Source organism: Lithobates pipiens, unplaced genomic scaffold (genome assembly GCF_037356315.1).
Source record: "Lithobates pipiens isolate NorthernLeopardFrog02 unplaced genomic scaffold, aLitPip1_a1.2 Scaffold_27, whole genome shotgun sequence".
Classification (NCBI taxonomy): domain Eukaryota; kingdom Metazoa; phylum Chordata; class Amphibia; order Anura; family Ranidae; genus Lithobates; species Lithobates pipiens.
In genome coordinates, this window is record NW_027507788.1 from 65,676,317 (window position 1) to 65,702,684 (window position 26,368).

A 26,368-nucleotide genomic window follows, 5' to 3' on the forward strand; every position below is an offset into this window, starting at 1 on the left:
ATAGCCTAAGTTCACACTTGACCGCACTAGAGGGGGTGGTTGCGGGTGTAGGAATCACAGCTGTTCCTGCATTCGCAGCCAAATTGTGCTGCTCTGTAGAGCATCATTCATTCTTAATGACACCCCCATGCATCTCAACTTGCAGTGCGGTTGTGGGTGCGGGAACCACAGGGAAATCATCACTGCCATTTTACAAAGGTGCAAGCACCTTTTTTTGCGGGAAATGCATGGGCTGCTGTACCTACACAAACACATGCCGCAAACCCACACAGGGGAACTAGGGGTAATGGAAATACAGGATTCAGGGCAGTCACATCATGTCTGAGCATCTTTTACTGGCCAAGAATAGCTTTCTTTTTTATTGACAAATAACCTGAAGATCTGTTTAATTTATTTACATAAATTATTTTGTCTTGATGTATAGCATCTTATACCACATTTGTGATTTGAGCATGTCAATTTTCAGCTGTCTATAGAGATGAGAAGACTGCAGCAGAACCAGCTATACAACTACTGTTAGGAGGAAAGGTTGAGGAGACAGATCTGAGAATCCTATCCATTCCCCTCTGATTGCCCCTCGGCTATCCAGAGTGTCCCGCTGGTCCTTTCCTCTCCTTGGGTACAATACAAATACTCAGCTAGGATCCTTTATGTATTTATTCTCATTTAGAAGAATTGAGGTCTTAGAGAGTCTTTGGAAACTTTTTTCCAGCTCCAGGTTTTTAAAATTTTTTATTTAACTTTCTGTGTCTATATAGTTTTATGCTATTGTGTTTAACCTTGCAAATTCAATGGTCACGATTTTAAACTCTTAAAACCTTGTTTCTGTAAAGAAATGTAACATCTGTACTTAGACAACTGTGGTCAAAGATGAATCTGAGCAGATTTACTAGCAAACAATGAGACCCGATTCCAAAAGGATGTTTATAATAATGAAAAATTGTAGAAGGAAAAAAAAAGCCTGGCAGCTTAGAAAAGGAAATCCCCCATGTCATTAATTACAACACAGGACTCCCTATGGATGGCAGACTTTATAGCATGGCATGCTGATCTGTCTGCCTGGATTAAGACATCAAATACAGTTCAACCTGTAATCTGCTCTGAAAACCACAATGTCCCCAAGATTCTAAGAGCCAAGAGATTAAAGTTCTTTCTGTCTGTCCTTAATCATCTTTTTTTTTAAGTTGAGGCAGTGCTTACATTTAACACTGCAGAATTGTTTTGTTTTTCTTTTTCAAATTTTTTTTTTTTGTACAATTTATAGGTTTATAAAATGATGAAATGCATGTTTCCTATATGTGTTTTTAGAATGTATGCATATATTTTTGTTTTACAAATAGACATTAAACACAACAAAGGATTCCCATAGCACTATGGGTTAAAGATATTCCAGAGGCTACCTGCTTGGCATTATTGTCTGACTGGAACTTTAAATGGGCCCTACAATAAGGGGTGAGTCACTGCTCTTACACATTCAATTGTATGTGTAAATTTCATATTACGTTATTGAGGAAGCTTTTATAACTGGCTGTTGTTCTGTATAGAATAATATGTCTGCAAAGTGGCCAAGGTAGAGTAACAATCTCATGGCACAGAGAACTGTGCCAAATTGCGAACTAAGCGGCTATAAATATTTCAGTTCCAGTTGCAATTCATCAAGCAATAACTTTAAACTAAAAAAAGAGTATTAATGGAGGTTGGGGGGAACGTGCAGGGCACTAATTGTGTAGCTTGGCAGATAGGAGACACAAGTCACATACCAAACAATAGGAGATGTGCAGTCAGCATGTGTAATACAATAGGAAGGATATGTAAATCGGATACTAAGCAGGTACCTTTCCTTTCCCTGAACCCACTACACTTTCTGACTAAAACTAACAGACTTTCATTACAATGAAATCATCAGCACTAGGCTTTCTCCACTTGATATCATACTTATGCAGATAATACAATATAAGAGTTTAAACTGGGCAGCAGGGGCGGACTGACAACTCATGGGGCCCCCGGGCTATAGGAGATTATGGGGCCACACAGTATACACAAACACACACACAGTATACAATCACACAGTATACTCAGATATGTTTCTATTGGCTGAGAAGGTACTGGAGAGGTGGGGCACCTATAATCTTGGGTTTTTTAGACCAAAAGGATGTCGGTAAGGGACATTTCAGAGACAGATGTAAAAAAAAAACACACATTTTTACATACTGTCCCTGGTTTTACTGAGGCTGGCAACCCTGATGGGGCCCCCTAGTGGCATGGGGCCCTCGGGCAGTGCCCAAGTGGCCCAATGGTCAGTCTGCCCCTGCTGGGCAGGCACTAATAACCCTGCTGAGTAGTAAATGAGCGCTACTGCACATCCAAAGTAGCTCAGATCTGTAGTTATGAATTGTAATTATGTAATAGTCACCACAAATAAGCACTGAGAATTCACAAATGTTGATGAAAAGCATTTTATTTAGAGAATCACAGCAAGTTTTCATAAATCAAATGCATATCTTGTCTTAACAAACAGTAAGACGTAAAAGAACATTTGAAAAGCCTGTACTTCAACACATTGCTTTATATACATCACATTCAAAATTACTCACAATCTATTTATACTTTCACAAAATTACTTCATCGCCGGTATCAAAATAAATCCTTCATTTACAACATATTTCAGTGGGATGTAAATATATGAGGGTTGTTTCAGGGTTGTTTCAAAATGATCAAATTCAGATTTAATCTGCATATACAACATTGAGATAGAGCTAACTCGGTTCCTGGGTGTGTGCTGTTTTTTATCTAGATAAAACAACATTTGTACTGATGGTACTCACTGCATCTGCATAGTAAAATGATAATGTAGTAGTTAAACCACTGGTTGTCCAGGCTATGTGCATATGACTTGTTGAAATAAATTCTGGAAACTCTATTTTTACATAATGTTTTTTAGTACAAAAATAATGGTTACAGTTGAAGAATCTTGTGAATGTTAGTTCTAAAGTTTTTTTTGTTTGTTTTGTTTTTTTGTCATATTCATTTCTACCACTACGTCGTGACAGGTACAAGTAAGTGCAGAGAACAAGGAATGTATATACGGTAACAGACTGTTCTAAAACTAGTTCTGTTTCAAAGAGTTGATAAAAGTAACAACTTTGGTAAATAGCTTTGTCTATTTCAGATGATAGTTACATCCTTAAAATTTAGTTTGTCTGTTGAAAGTTTGACCATAAGGTAAACCCGCTTCCATCATCTTCATTTCCACTCCCACTTCCATCGCCACTTCCATCGCCACTTCCATCTTCAGAACAGTGGTGGCATCCACACTGTGATGCTTCCTGCACTGTTATATGGGCTCTTGAGCCATCTTGGCAGGACAGCTCAAAGTTCTTAGGACGTGTTGATGTTACAGAACAGCATCTACACTGAGAAATTGGGGCCCACTGTTTGTTGTATTCTGTTTTGGAGTGACAATATCCACTACAAGTGGCGAGGATGACCTGGAGAGAAAGCAGAGAAATTAAAACATTAGACATTGTTAAATATGATACATCTAAAAAGAAAGGTTTCTTTTGAGATACAAGCAGAATATAGTTATAAGATTCAGATGTGATACACAAGCATGGCATGCAATACACATTACCAAACCTCTCTGCACATTATTATAAACATGCCTATATATTTCAGTATTCAACCAAGAACTACCAATTTTACATATTGCCATACATTTTATGCTGACCAAATGCATCGAAGAAGTTGGTTGGTTGGCCATAAAAAAAAAAAAAAAATTACAGGAAACTAATATCCCTTATAAAAATATGGGACCAGCATGTGTCTAGTGTCACATAAAACATCTTCTCAATTAAAATACAGAATATTACATACATACAAAACATTATTATACAAACATATATATTTATACTTTAGAAGGATGATTATAGGCAGAGGAGGGAGGCAGAGGAGGAGTTGAAGGAAGTAACAACACATTTTATATCTCTTCTTGAGCTGTTGAGTTTATCTCTGTATAGTGTATATTTAAAGCAAAATCTCCAGCCAAAGTGTTTTAATTGCTTTCCATATTCCTATAGAGGAGGGGATCTTGCACTTCCTGTCTCAGTAACAGCAGTCACTAAAACAAGATAACACTGATAGGGAACAATAGAGTATTAAAGTGTCATTAAACCCACATTGTTTAAAAAAAGTATCAATAAATGCTATATTACATGCTGTTCATACTCGATCGGTCACTATGGGATTCATTTTCTGTATTCTGCAAAAAAAAACCCTGGTGCATCCTGATTCTCTGTCCCCCATCCCCCCACCCTCCCTATCCATGCCCCCCCCCCCCCCCTGCAGTTGGGGATTTTTCAAATCAGTGTTGGCAGCTAATGCAAATGCTCAGTTTTCAGTGTATTTTTTTTTTACCCTGAGCATTTCCTTCCTATCACATCTGAGCAGCACATGTGATTATACTGTAGAGTTACACATGTGGATGTATACACTCCCTCCCTCCCTCCTCCACAATTTTCTCCTGCTACTGTGTGTCTCCTGTGTGAATAAAGAAAATCAACAGTGTATGCAAGCTTCATTCATGAACAAAACTGTTATCACATATTTTCATTGGAGTGTTTATGTTCAAGTCAAAGAAACATGCATTAGAAGGAAAACTGTTTAAATATTTAATGAATAATTGTTCCTATTTCATCCCCTTAAGCCCCATACACACTATCAGATTATCTGCTGAGTTTTTCCTTCAGATTTACCAAAACCATGTAGTAGAAGGGCCTGCCTGATTGCATACACATTGAAACTCCTAAGGTTTGTCCTCATATTATATGGTTTTGGTAAATCTGAAGGAAAAACTCAGCAGATAATCTGATAGTGTGTATGGGGCTTTACTGTGTTAACTGTAAGTAGCCATGATATACATACTATAATCAATCTCTCCATTTCACAGTAATGAAAAATGCAATAAATAATAAAAATGCTATCATTTCATTTATAAAATGCCTTTGTCATGCTTTGAACAAAAATGTAATTTCAGTTTTATCCAAAATGGAAAGAAAATTACAGAATACAATTTGCATTTTGTAACTGTCCTAATCCAAACACTAGACAGGCTAGCAAAAGCATTTATTTTATTTAGTTGTGTTATATATTTTTGTTTTTGGAATATAAAGCAAATAAATTATTTTTTGCAAGACCTTACAATAGGTCCATGGGTGAAACAAATTACTCTTGTGAAACAAGTTACTCTAACTATTGCTTGCCCTATATTGCACTATACTTACATTGGCACTGCATTGCCCGGATTGTAGGCTCACTGCTGTGTTTACTGGGTGGCATTCATCTTTCTTCCTCTCTAAACACAGAAAGAAGAAGAAGAGGTCAGTTTAAGTACAGGAATGACTTCCTCCTCCAATAGATGAACATTATCCAAATAATAAAGTATCCATCATTGACCACCTTTACAATTCAGTTTCACACTCAGATAGATTTGAGTACTTACCGCATTTAAGCTTCGGACAGCACTGGTTATTCTGGCGCACTGCTACCAGCCTCTCATCACTGCCACAAGATGGGATAGTCTTGCAGGTACATTCTGTTGAAAAAGAATACCAAGTTATCACAGTGTATCACAGTGTTAATAATAATAAAAAAAGACACATACAGAACAAACAGGGCATACAGAGCAATGCAACAAGTTACATAATTACATAATTGGTAAGGTTGAATAAAGACACCTGTCCATCCACTTGGGTATAATGTGTGTGTGTGTTTATGCCAATGCTTATTCCCATAGCCCTGTATATTGAGTTTGCTAAAGATTTTTTAAAGGCAGCCCCCGCTGCATCTAATATTTACTTTTTCTTCAGTCTCTTTACCAATGGGAGCAAAAATGAATAATAGTTAGATCCAGATACAGCCCTAGGCTAGTCACCAAGCAACAGCACTGTTACAGGAAAAGGAGGAGTGACATGATCCCCATCTCCAATACCTGATATAGGCATGGGCCCACTGGGCCTAATAGTAAACACTATTTTTGGTTTTAGAGAATGTTTCATGTTCAGATAAACGGGGGGGGCTTTATTTTAGAGGACAAAATGGTAGACAGCTGCACTATTCACATTGGTAAATACAGTGCTAGGAGCCTTACACAGAAAATTGCTTTGATACTGAGCATGAATGTATAAGTCAAAAGCATCACATCCTACTGATTTGCCTCCAAGACTGCTAATACAATAAGGGCTCATAAGAACAAATTTACCTTGGAATTCATGAAAGTTGATGCAGAAAGATTTAGCAAAAGTGTCTTTCATTAGCTCTAAAAGTGGCACAGAATGCGTAAAATTATTCTATCCAGGGCTTTTTTTGCGGAAATATGGAGGAATGCGGTTCTGGCACCTCCAGCACTAAATGTATGTAATAGCAGGGGATGCCAGAGTGTGCTGGAGGGTCTATTGATGATGGCTGCTGGGAGATCTATTATTACTGGTGGGGGATCTATTGTTACTGGTAGGGGATCTATTGTTATTTAGCACCACAAAAAAAAAATATGGCTCTGTATTCTCTAAAGGGGATGGTACTGGGAGGTGGGTAGGGGGTGGAACCAGAGGACGGTGCTCAGAGGTGGGTAGGGGCAAAGACAAGAAGTGACTCAGAAGGGGGGAGTTCTTGTGCCGATTCTCTGAGAAAAAAGGTCTGCATCTACCTGTCTAGAACTTGTATATGAATTTGACTTGACTGCTGTGCCACTTTTAGAACTCCTGAGAAACACTTTTGCAAAATCTGTCTACACCAGTTTTTCTCTCTGTACGCCAAAAGAGAGTTGGTCTTAATTAGATCTTCTTTCATAAGAAAGTAAGTAGTTGGTATAATATTTTAAATTTGGCACAATTATTGTGCCACAATGTAAAAGTGGTGTAATCTAGAATTACCTGAATTTGATGTACAAGTCACTGTTAGAAACCAAAAGTGTTGCAAAGGCTTTTACGAATTTGGCTCAACACTCTAACAAGAGGAATTAACACCAGAAAATTGATACAGTGGCTTTATTGAATCCCACCATTAGGGGTCACTGTGGAGTTTGCAGGTAATGCAAATCTTGCTTATCTTAACACAAGGTTAAGGACTTCGGCCAGGTTTCATCCTCTATGGGCAATAGAAACAAGGCTGTAAGCTTGCATTGTTGCTGTACTGCCACCTGCCTTTTAGCTCTGTATCAAATAAAGGAGATATTTTTCTGCTCCCCAAAACTACCCACAGGGGAAGTGACTTGTGCCTCCAATTTACTGATAGAAGCACAGCAAATAGTATCCCACACTACACGCATGGAGAACTTAATAAAATGAAAAGCAGCAAGATGCCTACTGCTTTAATGTTCATTAAGTATCCTTTGGTGACCCTTATGCAATTCAATTATGGCAAGCAGACTTTGAACTGATTTGTAGAAATAGGGACATTTATTTATGCCTTCTATAAAGAAATATTTAGCTATTTTTCTATCACTATTTTCTCTATACTTACCGCAGGTCTGTAGTGGGCAGCATGGATCTTTTGGATTAAAATGTGTGACTACATTTTCAAAATCTTTGCATTGTTTGACTGGGCAAATTCTGTCCTTACATCCATGCTAAAGAAGTAAAAAAATAGAACATGTTACACACAAGGAGTAAAACACTTGGACCTTACTGCTTATTCATTGAAAACAAAGTTTAGCCATCACTTACTGTAGTTGATGAGATGATGACAGTTGTTTTCTATAAAAGGAATGAACAGAAAACTCAGTAAAAAAGATAACAGATTACATATACCTTTAAAGTAGAAGGCAAGAAGTGTTGTTTAGGATGTCCATGGAGCAGTGTTTGAAAAGTGCTTATAAGTGGAACGTCAGCAAGACTTTCTTTTGGACAACATAGATATGGGTTAGAATCTCTGTCAACTTTTTGTAACTGTATCTCCCTTAGTGAGAAGTCCCCCAGTGGAGACATAGAGAGCAACTAAAACCTAACATTTGTTCTAACACCTCCCTACAAAACAAAGAGAGAAAAAAACAGACTGGGTTATTTAACCACTTAATGTCCATGCTATAGCCGAATGGCAGCTACAGCGCGGTCCTGAATTTCCGGGAGGCTTTCATATGATGCCCTCCCCTTTGCACACATGGCACGCGCTGTGATCACCGAGTCACTGAGACTCGAGTGATCACAGATCCGATTAAGGGGCCGATCCCGGCCCCTTACCATATGATCAGCCGTCAGCCAATGACAGCTGACCACATGATGTAAACAAAAGCTCGGTAATCATCTTTTTTTCTCCTCATGCTCACAGTGTGAGGATAAAAAAATGTTGATCACTGGCTTATGTACAAGGGACATCGGTCCCAAAGAGGAAGAGGCAATTCTGCCTCATCTGTGCCCACCAGTACCCCCTGCCAGTGCTACCTGCCATTGCCACCTGCTAGTGCCCACAGTGCCCACCAGTGCCACTTATCAATACCCATGAGTGCCCCCTATCAATGCCCACAAGTGCCAGCTATCAATGCCCCCCAGTGGTGCCAATCAGTGCCACCTAGCAGTGCTGCCTATCAGTGTAACCAACCAGTAACGATCAGTGCCCATTATTGCCACCCATCAGTGTCCATCACTGCCACCTATCATGCCCATCAGTACTGCCTCATCAGCATACATCAATGAAGGAGAAAAAATACCTGTTTGCAAAATTGTATAACAACATATAAAAAAAATAAAAATTGTTTTTTAAAAAAAATTTTTTTTAAATTTTAACAATAAAGAAAAACTGCAGAGGTGATCAAATACCACCAAAAGAAAGCTCTATTTGTGGGGAAAAAATTGGGCACAGTGTTGTATGACCGCGCAATTGTCATTCAAAATGCATCAGCGCTGAAAACTTAAAATTGGTCTGGACGGGGGGGTTAAGTGCCCAGTAAGCAAGTGGTTAACCACTTCAATACAGGGCACTTTCACCCCCTTCCTTCCCAGCCCAATTTTCAGCTTTCAGCGCTCTAGCGCTTTCAGTGACAATTGCGCGGTCATGCTACACTGTACCCAAATGAAATTGTTATCATTTTGTTCGCACAAATAGAGCTTTATTTTGGTGTTATTTATTCACGACTCCGTTTTTTTTTTTTTGCGATATAAGCGCAAAAAAAGCGGAAATTTGGGAAAAAAACAATATTTTCTTTTTTCTATTTGAAAAGAAATCCAATAAAATCAAATTTTGTCATAAATTTAAGCCAAAATGTATTCTGCTACATGTTTTTGGTAAAAAAAATTCCGTTAAGTGTATAATAATTGGTTTGTGTGATCACGGACATATGTACGCAAATGATCATGTACATATGTGTGCAGGTGATCACGTACATATGTGTGCAGATAATCATTGGGACATGTGATTTTAGTGGGACATATGTGGGGGACAAGTTTTTATTATTAGGGACATGTGTTTTTATTATTTGGGGACATGTATGTTTTGGGGACATGTGTGTTTTGGGGACATATGTGGGGATTGTGTTTTCACTGTGTGGTGTGTTGTGTGTTTACACTACACTGATGATCAGTGAGTAAAAAGCTGTGAAAAGCAGCCCATACTCACTGATCATCAGCCGGCTGCAGCGATCTGCTCTCCTCTTCTCAGCGGTGACTTCCGTGTGAGGAGAGGAGAGCCGATTGCCTAGCAACCGGCTGTTTGTTTACATCACATGACGGCCGTGATTGGACACGGCCGTCATGTGATCAGGAGGGCCAATCACAGAGCCCTCCTGCCGATCTGAGATGTGCCGTGTCCGGGTGACACGAGCACATCGGGATCGCGCCGCTGCGCGCGATCCCGCTACTCCTGAAGGACGTTCCTGAACGTCCTATCAGGAGCAGGCGGCTCCCACCCGGCCGTATATATACATTGGGCGGGTGGGAAGTGGTTAAAGCAAACATTCAAAACTTTACTGTTCATGGAAAACAAAAAGGGTTTTCGACACAGACTAAAATTCCCATTTCAGTTGGTACAGGCTCAACCACCTGCTGCCTCACGAGACTCTAATAGAGGCCTTCCTGCTGCAGACCCTGTCTGTAAAGTGCCTGTTTTTTTTGATAGCTGAAATGCTGAATAATTTGATCAGTAATTGGTTAGGATGGGATAACAGCATCTCATCCTGCATTCATGGGGACCATAACAAAATTAAAAGCACCAAGGATGCTGGTTATCCCTGGAGACTAACAGCTATGTAGTGTCATGTAAGAATCCCACTAGGATCTAAGTGGAGTTAGTACACTCTTGCCATCTTTGAGTTGGTTTTTCCAAGGTACACACAATACTCATGCTAGTGAATGAAATGGCCCATCCAAAAGTGTCCCTACCATGATAGTGTCTGTAGGATAGTAATTAGGAGATCAGGCTGTCAGGGGATCAATATTCATTGCATAAGGTTCTATATATTTAACCTCCCTGGCGGTACGATTATTTCGGATTTTAGGTGCTAAAAGCGGTACCATTATTTTGCATGAAAATTTGGCGTTTTATATTGTAGTCCTGCAATTCTTAGGAATAACTCTCTTAAATCTGTCCAAACCAGAGTCTAGCAGACATCCCGGGTATGATAAAGTTTGAAAAATTAAATCATAAATTATAATATAATAAATAATTATAAATAATTGTACCAAATAATAATATAACAATAATAAAAATTATTCAATAATGTAATCATATCAAAAACACTGAAATTTGCTCAGTTGCAGAATTGTCACTGTCATTACTTTTCAATATTTGATGACGGATCTCCCCACAAATCGCTATCGCTCAATTCTGCGAGTGATTCTAATTTATTATCGCTGTTTTCTAGCTGGTCTAAAATCATTTTTGATGTACAGTGACAGTTTTGGTTGCTATGGGCAATCTCCAGTTTCCAGGCATAAAGAACAGTTTTTATTATATAAAACTGCATGCAGGACACTGGGCAGACCACTAGGGACAACGGGGATGTGAAATATTTACATACAGCAATGTAATCTGTAAGATTACATTATACTGTATGTTTACTGTTTGTTTCACTTTTTGAATTTGGCGCCGATCTCCGTGCCCGTGCGTCGCAACGCTCGCAGGGCACGGAGATCGGCGATGTAATGCATCGAGCGAGACATGGCTCGCTCGTACAGCGGGGAGACAACGCTGGATCCGAGGGAGAAGGTAAGTAATCCTCCTCCTGGATCCAGCGATGCAGTCCCGAGTCTGACTCGGGGATACCGCTCTTGGTATAAAAAATCCACCCCGAGTCAGACTCGGGAATACCGTCAGGGGGGTTAAAATATAACCTTGCACCCTGATGCCAACCATTAATATTCTGAGTTACATCAGAAATGGTGATATAAAAAGGTCACCAAAAGCAATAGGGAGTATTTATCAAGATTATCTTGGTGATTATGGTTGCTGATCTGTCAAATCAGGTATTTTATTTTGCAAGCCAGATACAGATTTAAAACCTGTATGCAAAGTTGCATAGTAAATTAGAATATATATATTTAAAAGCGCTCCTTAGAGTTTCTTAGTTTTGCATTAGATGTGTGATAATATTAACTTTCAAAAGAGGTGCTCGCAGTTGCGACAAAAGAGAAAAACTAGACAAGTTGCTTTGGTTGTAAAACAGACCCAAAGGTTCACGCTAACATGTTTTAATGTAAAAAAAAATGGCATGTTATTTAATATGCAAATGCTTTAATAGATATCTCCCAATGTTCAAAAGAAGGACTGAACTGTTTTGCAAACCAATATACATTTTTTTTTTACTTACTGGAGTAGTGTATTCAGGTGTTGATGGTGGTGATGGCGGCGGTGGTGGTGTTATGGGTGTTGGTGGTGCTGAAAAGTAAAGAATATGTTAGTCCTATAGAGTCATATATCCCATGTCACTATTTAATATTAAAGTGGAACTCCAGTTTTGTTTTTTATGTTAAGGTTAGAATTTTTATCAAATTATGATTCCAGTGTGTTTTCTCCATGGGCATTCAGTGATTGGTGTGAGCTAAACTTTCTTTTGCTCAAGTGCATGCTCAATATTAACTTCTGTTTTTAATGATCTGCTGAGAGCTACTTAATTCCTGAATATTCAAATAAAGTTAATTGGCTAACTCCACAATTGTCTGTCAGTACCTACTCAGGTAGCATGTCTCAATACAAACAAATATGTATAATATGGCATTGCCAGCATCCCTCAGTGAAGTCTATTTCTGTTGGTACTTCATTGCAGATGTTTACATACAAAGTCACATGGGATGGAAGGGAAAATGTATTTTTTATATATTTTTTCATGACCTAGATTTTCACCTTAAGCCAACAGATATGTACAGGTAGACACAAAGCAGGTCTGATTTTTTTTAGTTTATGTGATATTGCAGTGAGATCTTTCCTGGAGGTCTTCTGGAAGTGTGGAAAATGTGGGTGTGTGTAAAGCAAATGCATGAATACTTACGACATTCATATATTGGACAACACTCTGCATCCAGGTTGAAGTTCACAATTGGCAGCTTATCACCACAATAAGGAGCTGGTGGGCATGGGTCACACTCTGTAAAACAAAAAGCGTACTTATTCTAATTGTATTAGACTATCATTTGGAGTATGTAGGCTAAATTAAGCCCTGGAGATTTCTCTTTATTACTTACAGAGAGCTGCATCATTTGACTGGCCAAACTGAATGCACTCTTAGCTTATGGTAAAATGTATGTTAATTTTTAATTTCCCCTCATGTGCAATCCCTCATTAATTTGAAAGAAATATCAGGGTGTTGTCTGCACATGAAAGATTACTAAAGTGAACAGAGACTCACCCCATTAACTGAGTGAATATTTACTTTTAAAAAGTGACAATCCTCTTTGAATTTAGTAAATCAGTGAAATTACCAACTTTGCTATTTTTCTTAGTGTGTGACACTTTGGAGAAAAATTCTACCCAAAAAATTGAATTATCCCCCCTCTCTCCATCTCCTTGCTGGCTCCTTAGACAGAGCAATAGAGAGTTTTAATTATAGAGAAGGTGTCTGAAGGCAAACACATTCTGCTCTGCTCTTTCCCATAGTGCTCTGTGACACCAGTATCTTTTGTTGGGTACTGGAATTTTTATTTCTAATATAAAGACTGTATTTAAATATTACAAGTGATACAGAACATCAGTTTAAACATGAAATAACTTAAAACATGTAAATCATTACAGTTTCCTTTCAAATTGTTCCATAAATAGGCCACAAACACACTTACGACATTCGAATGCTGGACAGCAAGGGTCAGAGGTGGAAACCGGGACTGCTCTTTCTCCATTCCGTAAGCACACAGGCACATTGCATGTGATACCTTGGCATATAGGCTATAAAACATATGAAGAATAAATGTGGGTTGACACACATAATAGTTCTAATTTCTCCTAATATTCCTAATATAATTAGGTGAGATATTACTTAAGTCATAATAGTACTTACAACATGTGTAGTTGGAATCGGTGGAGGAGTGGTTGGTGTTGGAGGTACTGTAGAAAATGATACATTTCACATTAAACAGGAAACTATACTACTACTATTATTACCAGATGCATGTTCTGGGATGTGTCTCTCACGTGGGCACTGCTGCAAAAATGCCCCATGATATCTGTGGAGTTCGATTCCTTAGCAGAAATACAATGTCCACTGCTGTTTTAGTTTAAAGTACTAGAGTCCTATTGACAGGAAACTCCACCATCTTTCCACTATGTCCTACCCCCTTTTATTCAGCTGTGTCATGACCGTTACAAAAAAAACGCACCTTCACATCCCACATTGGAGGAAACAGTGTGAGCAAAGGTCAGGCTAAATTCGATTTTTTAGGTTATATAAATAACTGCCTTGGTAACATTATAAATACAACTTTTTTTTCAATGCAAATATTGCCTGAGATTTTCCCACTTTCTGCGGTAAGCATACATCATTTTTTTGATTCCTGAAAAAAATGTTCTAGCAATGTACTTACTACACATATAGGAAATGCAGGAAACTCTTTCCACTATGTCTTACCCCCTTTTATCCAGCTGTGGCATGACTGACAAAAAGCCACACCTTCACATCACACATGGGGGGGGCAGTGTGAACAGTGTAAGTTTAGGCTAAATCTGCTGAAGAGCAATGTATGTCTAGCATTGTACTTACTACATATGTATGAGGGACAGCAAGAATTCTCTGTGTTTGGCGTCTCTAATACTTTTTCACCATCTTTACAGTCTGATGGTGGGCATCCGCTGCTTTCACAAGTCTGGAAGTGAAAGATACAAAATCGAATCACTTTCATTTGGCAATCAATATACAGAATATTTTATAGATAGCAGATTAATCTCAGGTTGGAAAGAGGTTTTGATACCACAGCAATTATAAATCAGATGTGAGAGGTACCATACAAATCTGTAAGGGTTCTATGTAAAGGCATGGACAATAAATGCAGAGGATTAAGGGATTTTAAACATTGGAAGAGGTTACAGCTGTGCTATTGTGGTCAGTAAACAACGGAGGCAGAAGGTTTTAGAGGGCTTCAGAGGGTTGGCTAGTCGTTAGTTTTGTTAAAGGCACACCTGTGCTCAAACCTTCTAAACTTTAAAGCCTTACTCTAAATAACCCACATTTACACTAAAAACTCAATGGGGAATACTACTGCTCTAACACTCATTATTTTATATGCTATCCTATCAATTTGAACTTCAGGAAATAAAAAATAAACTTACCGTCAGAGATATTGGCTGTAAAAAACAAAAAATGTATAAATAAATGTTTATATACAGTATATTTTATTAATGGCAATATTAAACCTTTGCTGCAAAAAAGCTAATTAATAAAAACCTATTGCATAGGTGTAGTAGGTACCATAAGATGCCAGCGCATACCAGTACATACCAAAGATAGGTTCCCAATACTCCAGCCATGGTATAGGTAGATTAGGCACACAAGACTGCACTGTGGTGGGGGCAGGGTAGGGCATGCCTATTTACTAGTACCAGGAATTATATTTTTTAACGATCAAAAGTGTCTTTTGGTTTTTGCTATGCACTAAAACTATATTAAGGTTAAAGTTATGTGACAGTTTTTGTTAGAAATTCTGTATATAGCCCTTCCGAACAGACACACAGTGCACAGTCCACAAAGGCTTTGCTGCTTAAAGTGTTACTAAAGCTAGGACCCTGCATTCTCTATATCTGGTCTCCCACTGTACACATAGCATAGAAATGCAATTATTTTAGTGAATGTAAATTGCTAAATACCTTTTCTCACCAGCATTATACAGCAGTCATGTGACTTCTATCAGTGTCCAGCCGAGCACTGTACAGTGCTAATTGGCCCTGCGCCGATCACATGCACCCCCCCAAAAAAAAACTCTATAGCAATACTACAACAAAGCGAGCATGTGCAGACTGTTCTGTTCAGCAGATGGATTGGGAATAGTAAAATAAGGGGAGAAGAGCAGACAGGATCAAACCGCCTTTTTTACACAATGTGCAGGCGCAACCGCTTTGGTTCCCCAGTGATTATAACAAGCATGTTTTACTGTATATAGAGACTGATTTTACAGTTGTTGGTTTAGTAACACTTTAACTTAATGTTTCTCAATTCCAGTCCTCATGGCCCACTAACAGGTCATGTTTTCAGGCTTTCCATTATTTTGCACAGGTGATTTGATCAGTTTCACTGCCTTAGTAATTACCCCAGCTGTTTCATCTGAGGGAAATCCTGAAAACATGACCTGTTAGTGGGCCAGGAGGACTGGAATTGAGAAACACTGCTTTAACTGCAGACAGGAAGCAGAGTTTTTTATCATAGAAAAATGCAGTTAAAAACTTATAGACACTGCCATCCACTGGCTGTTGTAGTTGTTGCACAAAATATATGAACAATGCATTCCAACAGTTTTTAAAGTGTATTTTTGGAAATATTTACTTTTTATTTCAAATGTTTGTATCCAGGGAAGAGTACAAAGAACACATGTATGCACAAAACATGTAGCAATATAGTATAGAAATAATTGGTGGTAAAACACCTAAATAAAAGCACATATCAGTGAATGATTTTTCCAGCACAGGTTTACTTTAAACCTTAACTCCTTGCAGATTGAAATACACATGAATGCAGCTCTGTATTCATTTACACATTGGTAAATGTACATTATTATATGCAAACAGTGCAAGTAGCTTGAATCTGATCTGGATTCAACCTGTTGCAGTCCCTGCACAGCAAAGTTCAGACTGAGAGATGCAGAAGTAGCGCAAGGAGCCAAAGGACAAATGACAAGCAGTCTGCTTCTCCTTTCACTGTTCTGTCAGGGGCTTGGAGTTAGACAAGAGCTGAAAGCATTATGGAACTGCAGCATATAAAATTTAGATATCCTGCCCTGTCAGTCGTGACTGAGCTCTGAAAATCTCAGGACTCATGGAAAAACATACAAATTCTTTAGCAGGTAAAACAGCTCCCATATATTTATTTCATGTGCTTGCTTATCTCCTTGCCTGGAGTTCAACTTTAGAATGAGTAATGATGATGTGTACAGTACACACATCAGTAGCAGCCAATCATCTTTTAGCCATAGCAGGTAAGGCATGTGTTTTGGGGTCAAGCAGCACAGAAGGGCCATGACAGTCTTGCTGAATAATGGTTTATACAGGCACCAACAGCATTTGGCATATGTATGTTTGAAATGAATGTACAGTTCTATAAAATAAGACTCAAGGATACAGTCTAGCCAGTCAGAAGGTCTGCAGTGGTTATGCAGTGGGGCTTGACCACATACAAATTATAGTTGTCATTCAAAGCTCTACCCGCATTTTGTAAAATTCAACCGAACTTAAAAAATCATCCTGATAGTCCTATGATATTGTACAGTACTACAATCAGATTTTACACATTATGCCTTTTTTGTACTTACGGGAGTTGTTGGTTTTGGAACTGAAGAATAAAAATAGGAATATGGTATTACCAGCTAGAATAACCCAACAAACAACTTACAACTGTGTATATCATACTACAAACATGAGTTAAATATCAACATCCAAACAGCAAAACATGTTTATTCAATAATTCAAAAATTGAAAAGTATAGGGACCAATAGCCACCTATCAGATGAATGTTAAGGGTCAAATGATGGCTACATGCAGATGTTACAGTTTGCAGCACTTTGCCTTTTTGAATAAACCTGATCGGATAGTAGACACATGAACTACATTTTTATATTTTCCCATCTAGAGCGTAAATGGCAGATCACCACATGGACAGAGTTCATTTTACAACCAAGGACTAACACTGGCCTCATACAGCACTGTTTATTCACTGTACACAGCTCTTGCAAAATGTGTGAATAATAAACCATCATTCCAGAGATTTCATAAAACATTTTTTTTTGGAGAGGAATTATCCATGGCTACCCTAAACTGTAATAATAATTATGGTTGCTTCCTCTGAAATATGTTTTCCTTTATCTAATATAAGCATAGAAATATCTAATACTTTAACTATACATGTGCAGCATTTTCCATTTCCATAAACTTGCAATGTCCCTTTGAATTTGCTAGGCAATATGACTGATAACAGATTATACTGTAAATTCAAACCAGTATTGGATTACCAAGGACCTGTGAAGCATCAACAATGGATCTGAAGAAAAATGTCAGAATTCTTTTTGCTTTCCTTGATATCCTCTAATTTTCTTTCCAATTAAAATTAATCTTCAAATACTTTATTAGCACTATTCTTTGTTATTTCTGTCTACTCGTTGTAACATGTGGTTTGTATTACAAAAGTCTTTCTTTGAAAATAAAGGATGCAACCAAAATTAAATAATAAAGGTCAGCACTTACTGCAGAAGATTGCCTTGCAGCAAGGGTCGTCAGTTGGACTTTGAATCTTATACTCATTTTCTTCACATGTGGGTTCAGGAGCGCAGGTTACGTGTCTACATGGTGTCTACAATATAGAGAGAGTTGTATAATTAGAATTTTTCATAGGAACATATTATGGGGTACAATTATCTTTACTAGGCATGCTTAGGAAAAGTCTTGCTTCAATGTACTTTGTTTCAAACTAATGTCAAAGTAGGCCTATGGTGAAAAACTTTAAAATGAAATGCTAATAGAACAATTAATGTGTGTACAATACATAACAACAAAATATATGGCACTGAAAGCACGTCACTACTTGTGTATCAAGTGCATTCTGGGAATATTATCTAGTACTAGTTGTATGGTTGGAAACATACTAAGCGTGCTCTTCACAAGAATTCATTCATTAAGAATGTTTGTGAATATTTCAACACATTTTGGGCAAAGTAATATATAAATTTCAGTGGTAATTACAATGTGAATTAAGCACCCCCCCCCCCACCAAAATACATAGTTTAAATGGGCACCCAAAAATTATATTGTAGTAATAGATTTAACATTTTGTGAAATTTCTTTCTTTTCTTTTTTTCTTAGGGCTTTGGTGATCAGATATTCTCTCCCAAATTCCTGAACTCACCTCACTGCTTAATCCCTTACTAGAGAGTCACGCTCACATTGATGGGTGCTCATTATTCATATATTTTCTACAATGTTAGGAATATTATATTAAAGTTAGCATGACACACATTTTAAGCTTTATAATATGGATGTGCCAGAAACTATGGTGGGGATTACTTTCCAATGGCACCCTGAAAACAAGGACCGATACCCATCTAAAACTGAAGTATGAACTTTGGGTGGACGCAGCTATAAAGTTTTGTGACAGGTGAAAACTTACAGGAGGTGGAGTTGGTGGAGGTGCTGAAAAAGATAAAAAAAAGTACACAAATCAGCATTAGAAAATGTTATAAAGCAAATTGTAAAGTATCACAATAACAAATCACAATTCATTTTCATTCATTTGGATTAAGGAAGCTAATGTCTTATTTGTTGTTGTGGGAGTTTCTCTGCTTTGCACTCTCTTATTGAATTAAGGTCACAACATATTTCTAAGGAAGGTCAGATGGGCAAGTATGAGCTTTCTGACAGAAGATATTTAAAAAAAAAATTCACACTCCTAAACATGCTTGTTTAGACGTATGGCAATCAAGACAAAAGATCTCGTTCTGGACCTTCTGGCTATGCTCCTGCCACAGAGTTCCACTCTGCCTGCTCCTTTTTTTTAAATTTAAAATTATACCCGAGTAGGTGGGTGCCACTGGAAATGCAGAGATAGCACTGCTGGAGCAGAAGAAGTATTAATACAGTAAGCATATCATTCAATCTGTCCGCATTCTGAGACTAGAACCCAAGGCAAAGATGTCAAAGAACAACCATCCCCCATCCCAAAATCAGTAACTAATAATGAACTGACAGAATAAAAACACTAATATTAATCCAGTTACCTGATGTTTTTCAACTGACATAAACTGATAGTAAACCACAGTTAAATAACAAAAAAAAAAGATTCCCTGCAGGGTAATGCATGGCGTTTGGGAGCCGTCATTTACCGCACAGCCTCTGAAGGTCCGGCACGGCATGGTATACAGGACTTTTAGAGCGCATGCGCCTGACCTCACTGGCTGCATGCACTCTGAATATCTCCTAAACAGTGCAAGCTAAGGAGATATTCACAGTACCTACAAAAGATGAAAAAGTGAGTTTCCTACCACTTTAATGCCATGATCATCACTTTTTTAATATCAGTGGCAATGGTGTAGCAGCAGAGGTAGCAGAAGTGACTGCTACATAATCCATAGCTTTGGGAGACAGCTGGGACCCTCTCATTTCATTCTCCCTTATTGCAGTAGTACAGGCATTACATGCTTTACTGGCTAGGACAGGCCACAGCACTTGCAAGTTTATTATACTGTGAAGATCTGGTACTCATATAATGTGAAACTAATATTTTTTAGCTTAGAATAATTATCAATTTAGAATTTGCACTGGAAAAAATAAAGCTGTATTCTGAATGGTTTCTAATGCTAGCAAAGACAGTTTATTATTTAGACAAGGTCTGCTGGAAAGTTCCCTCACTCTTTTGCTATAAAGACACTTACGACATTGATGCTTGGGACAGCACTCTCTTTCAGGGTCTCCAAGCAGCAGTGGTGGTCTGTTATCATCGCATGTGGGAATATTGCAGTCCTTTGGACATTCTGCATGTAAAGAATAAACAACACCTTAAACAGTTAGCAACTATTCAATGCACAAGAAATTGTATTTTCAAAATGAAAGGTAAAGTACAGTCAGTGATGTTATGCAGACATAGGCTCTCATACACCACTTTCATGCTGGCTAACTAGCCTGAAATGGAAATAGCCAGTTTGGATTAATTCTGCACAGTTGGCCATGCTGCATAAAGAATAATCACTATGGCTTTACTTACTACCCATAAGATGGAAAATACTTTTGATGGGGGGGGGGGGGGGGAGGAATTTGCAATAAACGCAAATAATCTTCTGATTTAAGAAGGTCCTGCCACGCTTTGGAGTAAAATAAAAACTGTGCATAAATTGAACATTTTTGAATTTTTCTTTTTACTTCTTTACGGTGTTATCTAACTAAAAATTACTTTGTACAAGTCAACTTACGGCACTCAATAACTGGACAGCAGCGAGTCTCAGAAGATGGTTCTGTTACCACTGGTTCTGCACCCATCTTTTTACAAGACACAGGAAGACAGGACACATCCCAGCATGACGGCTTTTGGAAACAAAAATGCAATTATGTGTAAGTGACTGCACATATGTATAAAATCATCAAATATAGGAAAAAGTGTTAGTAGTAACTGAATGGGTAATCCAACCAGAAGTATTATTTGCTTTAACCTAGTTTCATTTGCTTTAAAAAGAGGATTCATTTTCATCTTTTCAGTGAGAGAAAGTTTAAAAAGACACTCAGCCATACACTCAAATGGGAAAATAAGTGGTTTAAACTTAAACTTCGTAGTGGATTCTTTACTGTTAGAGCGGTGAGGATGTGAAATTCTCTTCCACAAGCAGTGGTATCAGTAGGGAGCATAGATAGTTTAAAAAAACTATTAGATGGACATCCTAACGATCACAAAATACGGGGATATATGATTTACTAATGACATAAACACATGTACCCCAAAGTTTGAACTGGTCTTACTGACTACCTAACTGTGTAATCATCAGTGGGACAGTTATGACATGAATAGGCAAGGTCCTGCTGTTTTATAAAATGGCAGCCTCCACACTGTCTTTAAGTCAGTATTAAGAATAACTACAGTAAGCATAAATGCATTAAAGTGGTTCTACAGGTTTTTTTTAACCTTAATGCTTTCTTTGCATTAAAGTGGTTTTAAATCTCAGACATTAATTATGAACTAAGCATATCTATCTATAATGTGTTTTTGTCTCAATTAAGAGGGCTAAGTGACATTTCTGTCTGCTGCTTCATTCCTCTGCTATCAGCATGATTCACATCTGACAAGTTTTCTTGATACCAAGAGAAAAAATGTGACAGTGCAGTAATTTACAGCCTCTTCTCTGTTCCTATGCTGTGTAAAGGGGGCTTGTCCCTTCCCTCCTGTCATCTCTCAGACCTCTTCTGACTGAGCTCTCCAGAGTGTGACTTCAGCTCTCCACCCCCTGTTTTCTAACAGCTCAGCCAAACTTTATAAGTTCTGCACTTTGAACAGATGTAGAGAAAAGAAGACCGCAGATAAATAGGTACAACGTATATAGGAGGATTTGTTTTATCTCTTTGTATCACCTGAGACCAGTAATTTCACTGGTAAATGTAGGGATGTACAACCACTTTAAGGTAAAAAACCTTCTGTGAACAGAATCCCCTCCGTTCCCCCTAAATACTCACCTGAGCCTGATCTCCATCTATTGTGCCCGAGAGCAGCATTTCTCTCCATGTTCTATTATCTCACAGGACACAGAGACAGCAGTGGGTGCCATTGTCTCCTATTACTGTCAATCAAATCCTGTGATTAGAGAGCTGGGTGTGGGGACATGCTATGTCTGTCTCCATAGCAAACAGCATGCTATGGGGGCTGTGGGGGCACTCGCTCAAGAGGAAAAGCCAATATGGCTGGCATGGGACCTCACAAAAGGAGAAGCAGGGCTGCTCTGTGCAAATCCATTGCATAGAGCAGGTAAGTATAACTTATTTATTATTTCATTTTTTGAATCACTTTTCAGTATGCCTAAAGGCAAAATATTTCCTATAGTTTTGGGCAGAGTGGACACCTGTCATTATTTATTGCTGTCTGTAACCCCTTTTAGAGATCCCTCCTCTATATTTGTCCTGTTTACCATTATCACTGAGAGTGAAAGTAAAAGAAAATCCCAAACATTGGGCTCTTCCTAGAAGAGTAATAGAGGGGAAATCTTCCAATATGGATACTAGTCCTGGTTACATGGGGTTCACAAGGGGATTCTTTTAATTTGCAGGGATTTACTCTCAGTTCCTGTTTTGGCCATGCAATAAGAAGTGAAGGTAAATCACTGCAAGGGGACACAGGTCTAAAAAAAAAAGTGACATGGGTAAAAACCCTCACTTACTTTATCCAAAATAAAAACAAATGTTTTGCTTATACTTTTCCTTTGCCTTTTCTTGCCTTTTTTGGGGGCACAGTTTCTAGAGTACAGGAACATATACATTGAAATATACAGTATACAGTATATAGGCTGGTATTGCTGACCTATTCAATACTTTCTAAGTCCCTGGAACCTGAATGCATCAAACAAAGCACAAAGTAAGAAGTTGTGCCAGTGACTGGGTAAAGCTCCATGGGATAAACAGAGATAACAGGCAAATAGCATTTTCTGAGGGGAAGTTCATCAATGCCAGCCTATGTATTTCTCTCAATGCATAGTCTTGACTTTACCTGAGTCCACACCGCTTCCTTAGCACATTAACAAAATGATATATAGATGATAAAGATAACATGTTGCATAACTTACGGGAGGTGGAGGTGGAGGTGGAGGTGAAGCGGGTGCGGTCTATGAATGAACAGAAAGAAAAATGTCAGATGAAGCTCAACTTATCTTAAAATGCAGTCATATTTTGTCAGTGTTGTGATAACAGACACATTTTGTATCAAATATCAAATGTCCAGTTTTAAAGGATCATGTTATTGTGTATAATTTTTAATTCTATATTGATAACTTTCAGTCGAATTTACTCATTGCATTTACATGCTCTGTTTATCATCTCTTTTCTTGTCTCAATATTTTAGCCATCCAGAAATGTAGATAGTAAGCAAGCATATTTAGAGAATAGAATGAAATATAATTTGGGTGATATTACAATAATAATAACAATAGCATCAACAACAACAAAGGCAAAACTATACATTATAATGATTTAAAGGAAAAATATGATCAAAATAGCAAATTGAAAATGATGCTTCATGTTGGTATAATATTGAGTAATGACTTACAGTCTCGGGAGGAGGTTGCTGTGGTGTTGTTAGTGGTGCTAAAATGTAAAGAGACAAAATATCAGCTCTATATATTCTTACGGAATCACAGCACCACACTATATTAAGGTACAGACACCAAAAATGTATACCATGGCATTTCTATCATCCCTTAGTGATGTATTTTTCTGTTGGCACTGTATTTCAGATATTGTTGTGTATATAAATGGATGATGTATGGGGACTCATAAACAGTGCTTGTTTTTTTTTTTTGTTTTTTTAAGGGACCAGTCTAGATGCAAATGGCCTTTCCTTGAGGCCTTCTTTAAAGTGGTAGTAAACCCATGTACAAAACAAAAAGTTTCTAGGCATTGTCACTGCTGTCAGTGCTGCAGAGGCTTCCTTTTTCACACAGTCTTCCTTCTGGGTTCACGTGCTGCCGCAGCTTGAATGACTGGGCAGCGACCACATCACTTCTGTGCAGGAGTGCAGGAGTCTCTAGCACAGTACACAGCTCTGAAGGAACAGCACGGGTACTCTGTTCCTTTAGAGCGCATACACTGGTGACATCACCAGATGCTGCCTACTAGAATATCTCCTGAATGGTGTACATTTAGGAGATATTCCCTTTATCTGCAGGTAAGCTTTATTATAAGCTAACCTGTAGGTAAAAATAAATGCAGAGCGTTTACTACCACTTTAAGTATGGAAGGCGTGTATAATTACTTACGACATTCATAGATTGGACAACACTCTGTATCCAGGTTGAAGTTCACAATTGGCTGCATGTTTCCACAATAGGGAGCTGCTGGGCATGGATCACACTCTATAAAACAAAAAATATATTTATGTTAATTTTATCAGCCAACCTTTTTGAAGTGTGTAGGCAAAATGAATTCCTGGAGATTAACCTTCAATACATACAGAAAGATAAATAATTTGATTGTCCAAACTGAATGTTCTCTTAGCTTGATTTGTTTTGGTGAAGTACATGTTAATTTTGAGTTTTCGCTCATGTGCAATAATTCAGGAAGTGGCAATAAAATCAGCATTTTGCTTGCACATGAAAGAATTTTTGAAGTGAGCCTTGTCTCATTAACCAGTTAATATTCTCTTTGTAAAGTGACAATGCTCTATCCATGTACTTAGTAAACCAATCAATTTTGCTTTCTACCTTATTTCAGTGTAAAGTTTGCTTCAAAATGAAAGAGAAACTTTGGTGTAAAATTCCACCCAAAAGAGTGAATCATCCCCCTCTCTTTCTGCCTCCTTGCCTGCTCTTCAGGAAGGTCACTAGCAAGTTTGCATGATAGAGAAGGTGTCTGAGGGCAAACGCCTTCTGCTCTGCTCTTTCCCATAGTGCTCCGTGACACCAGTATCATTAGTGCTTTCTGGACTGGACTTTGAATTTTCAATATAAAGATTGTATTCAAATATTAAAAGTAGATAAGAAAACCGTGTTTTGAAAACTGAATAACTCAAAAGCTTAAATTATTTGTTTTCTTCTAATTTGCTATAAAAACAGTCTGCAATTACACTTACGACATTCATAGGCTGGACAGCAAATGTCAGAGGTGGGAACCTGGACCGCTCTTTCTCCATTCCGTAAGCACACAGGCACATTGCATGTGATACCTTGACATTCAGTCTGGAAAAGAACCAAAGAATAAAATGTTGGTTGGCACACATTATTGTTATCTTTTCTCCTAACATAAGTAGGTGAGATATTACTTAAGTCATAATGGTACTTACAACAGGTGTAGTTGATACCACTGAAGGAGTAGTTGTTGGTGGAGGTGGGGGTACTGTTGAAAAATACATTTTTCAGTAAACAGGAAGCTATACTACTACTAATATTATCAGATGAATGTTCTGGGATGTGTCTTTCATATGAACACTGCTGCAAAAATGTCCTACAGATCTGTGAAGTTAGATTCCTTAGCACAAATAAAATACCCACTGCTCTTTTAGTTTCATCTACTATTGACAGGAAACTCCTCCATCTCTACACTATATCCCTTGTATCCAGCTTGTATAACTGTGTATAGCACACTCTATATAAACATCCAAACAACACAACAGGTATATTCAATAAGACAATGCAAAATAAAATGTGCAGAGACCAATAGCCCCCAGATCAATCAGATTTTATAATGTTAAAAGTTAAATGATAGCTAGGTGAAGATGTTATGAGTTGCGGCACTTTGCCTTATTGAACAGACCTTATGGGTTAGACACATGAACTACATTGATACCACTAGAGGAGTAGTTGGTGGTGGAGGTACTGTTGGAAATCATACATTTGTCATTAAACAGGAAACTATACTGCTACTAATATTACCAGATGTATGTTCTGAAATGTGTCTTTAATGTTAGCAGTGATGCAAAAATGTCCTACCATATCTAGGAAATTAGATTCCTTAGCACTAATGTAATGCTCACTGCTGTTTTAGTTTTAGGTACTGGAGTCCTATTGACAGGAAACTCCACCATCTTTCCACTATGTCTTATCCACTTTTATCCAGCTGTGTCATGAGTGACAAAAAGCCACACCTTTATGTCACACATGGGGGGGCAGTGTGAACAGTGTAAGTTTAGACTAAATCTGCTGAAGAGCAATGTATATCTAGCATTGTACTTACTACATAGGTATGAGGAACAGCAAGAATCCTCTGGGTTTGGGATCTCTACTACTTTTTCGCCATCTTTACAGTCTGCAGGTGGGCATCCGCTGCTTTCACAAGTCTGTTGGAAGTGAGAATTACAAAATCAGATCACTTACATTTGACAATCAATTTATAAAACATCTTAGAGATAGGAGTACATTTTAATCTCAGGTTGGAAAGGGGTTTTGGCACAAAAATACAATGTGAGAGGTACCATATAAATCTATGAAGGTTCTCTGTACAGGCACGGCCAATATTGCAGAGGATTAAGGGATTTAAAACATTAGAAGAGGCTGCAGCTGTGCTATTGAGGTCAGTAAAATGGGGA

General features: G+C 38.0%; 1 protein-coding gene across 34 annotated transcripts in view; it reads right to left on the reverse strand.

The window, feature by feature from the left end:
* Positions 1-2,440: 2,440 nt before the first annotated feature.
* The window catches only part of LOC143933905 (uncharacterized), a 259,725-nt gene continuing 235,797 nt past the window's right edge, over positions 2,441-26,368 (reverse strand). For 33 of the 34 annotated variants that reach the window (XM_077457035.1, XM_077457039.1, XM_077457040.1 and 30 more), the window contains 22 exons: positions 26,017-26,119; positions 25,127-25,179; positions 24,917-25,022; positions 24,105-24,200; positions 23,396-23,433; positions 22,917-22,955; positions 20,568-20,679; positions 20,034-20,132; positions 18,773-18,795; positions 17,854-17,959; positions 16,926-16,945; positions 14,737-14,751; positions 14,171-14,273; positions 13,472-13,518; positions 13,254-13,359; positions 12,470-12,565; positions 11,792-11,859; positions 7,719-7,748; positions 7,516-7,621; positions 5,498-5,590; positions 5,280-5,350; positions 2,441-3,488 (listed from right to left, as the gene is read on the reverse strand). In XM_077457035.1, the coding sequence (XP_077313161.1) occupies positions 3,192-3,488; positions 5,280-5,350; positions 5,498-5,590; positions 7,516-7,621; positions 7,719-7,748; positions 11,792-11,859; positions 12,470-12,565; positions 13,254-13,359; positions 13,472-13,518; positions 14,171-14,273; positions 14,737-14,751; positions 16,926-16,945; positions 17,854-17,959; positions 18,773-18,795; positions 20,034-20,132; positions 20,568-20,679; positions 22,917-22,955; positions 23,396-23,433; positions 24,105-24,200; positions 24,917-25,022; positions 25,127-25,179; positions 26,017-26,119 (1,827 nt within the window). In that variant the 3' untranslated portion in view covers positions 2,441-3,191. The remainder of the gene's footprint in view (positions 3,489-5,279; positions 5,351-5,497; positions 5,591-7,515; positions 7,622-7,718; positions 7,749-11,791; positions 11,860-12,469; positions 12,566-13,253; positions 13,360-13,471; positions 13,519-14,170; positions 14,274-14,736; positions 14,752-16,925; positions 16,946-17,853; positions 17,960-18,772; positions 18,796-20,033; positions 20,133-20,567; positions 20,680-22,916; positions 22,956-23,395; positions 23,434-24,104; positions 24,201-24,916; positions 25,023-25,126; positions 25,180-26,016; positions 26,120-26,368) is intronic. The other variant, XM_077457050.1, reaches the window with a different exon arrangement.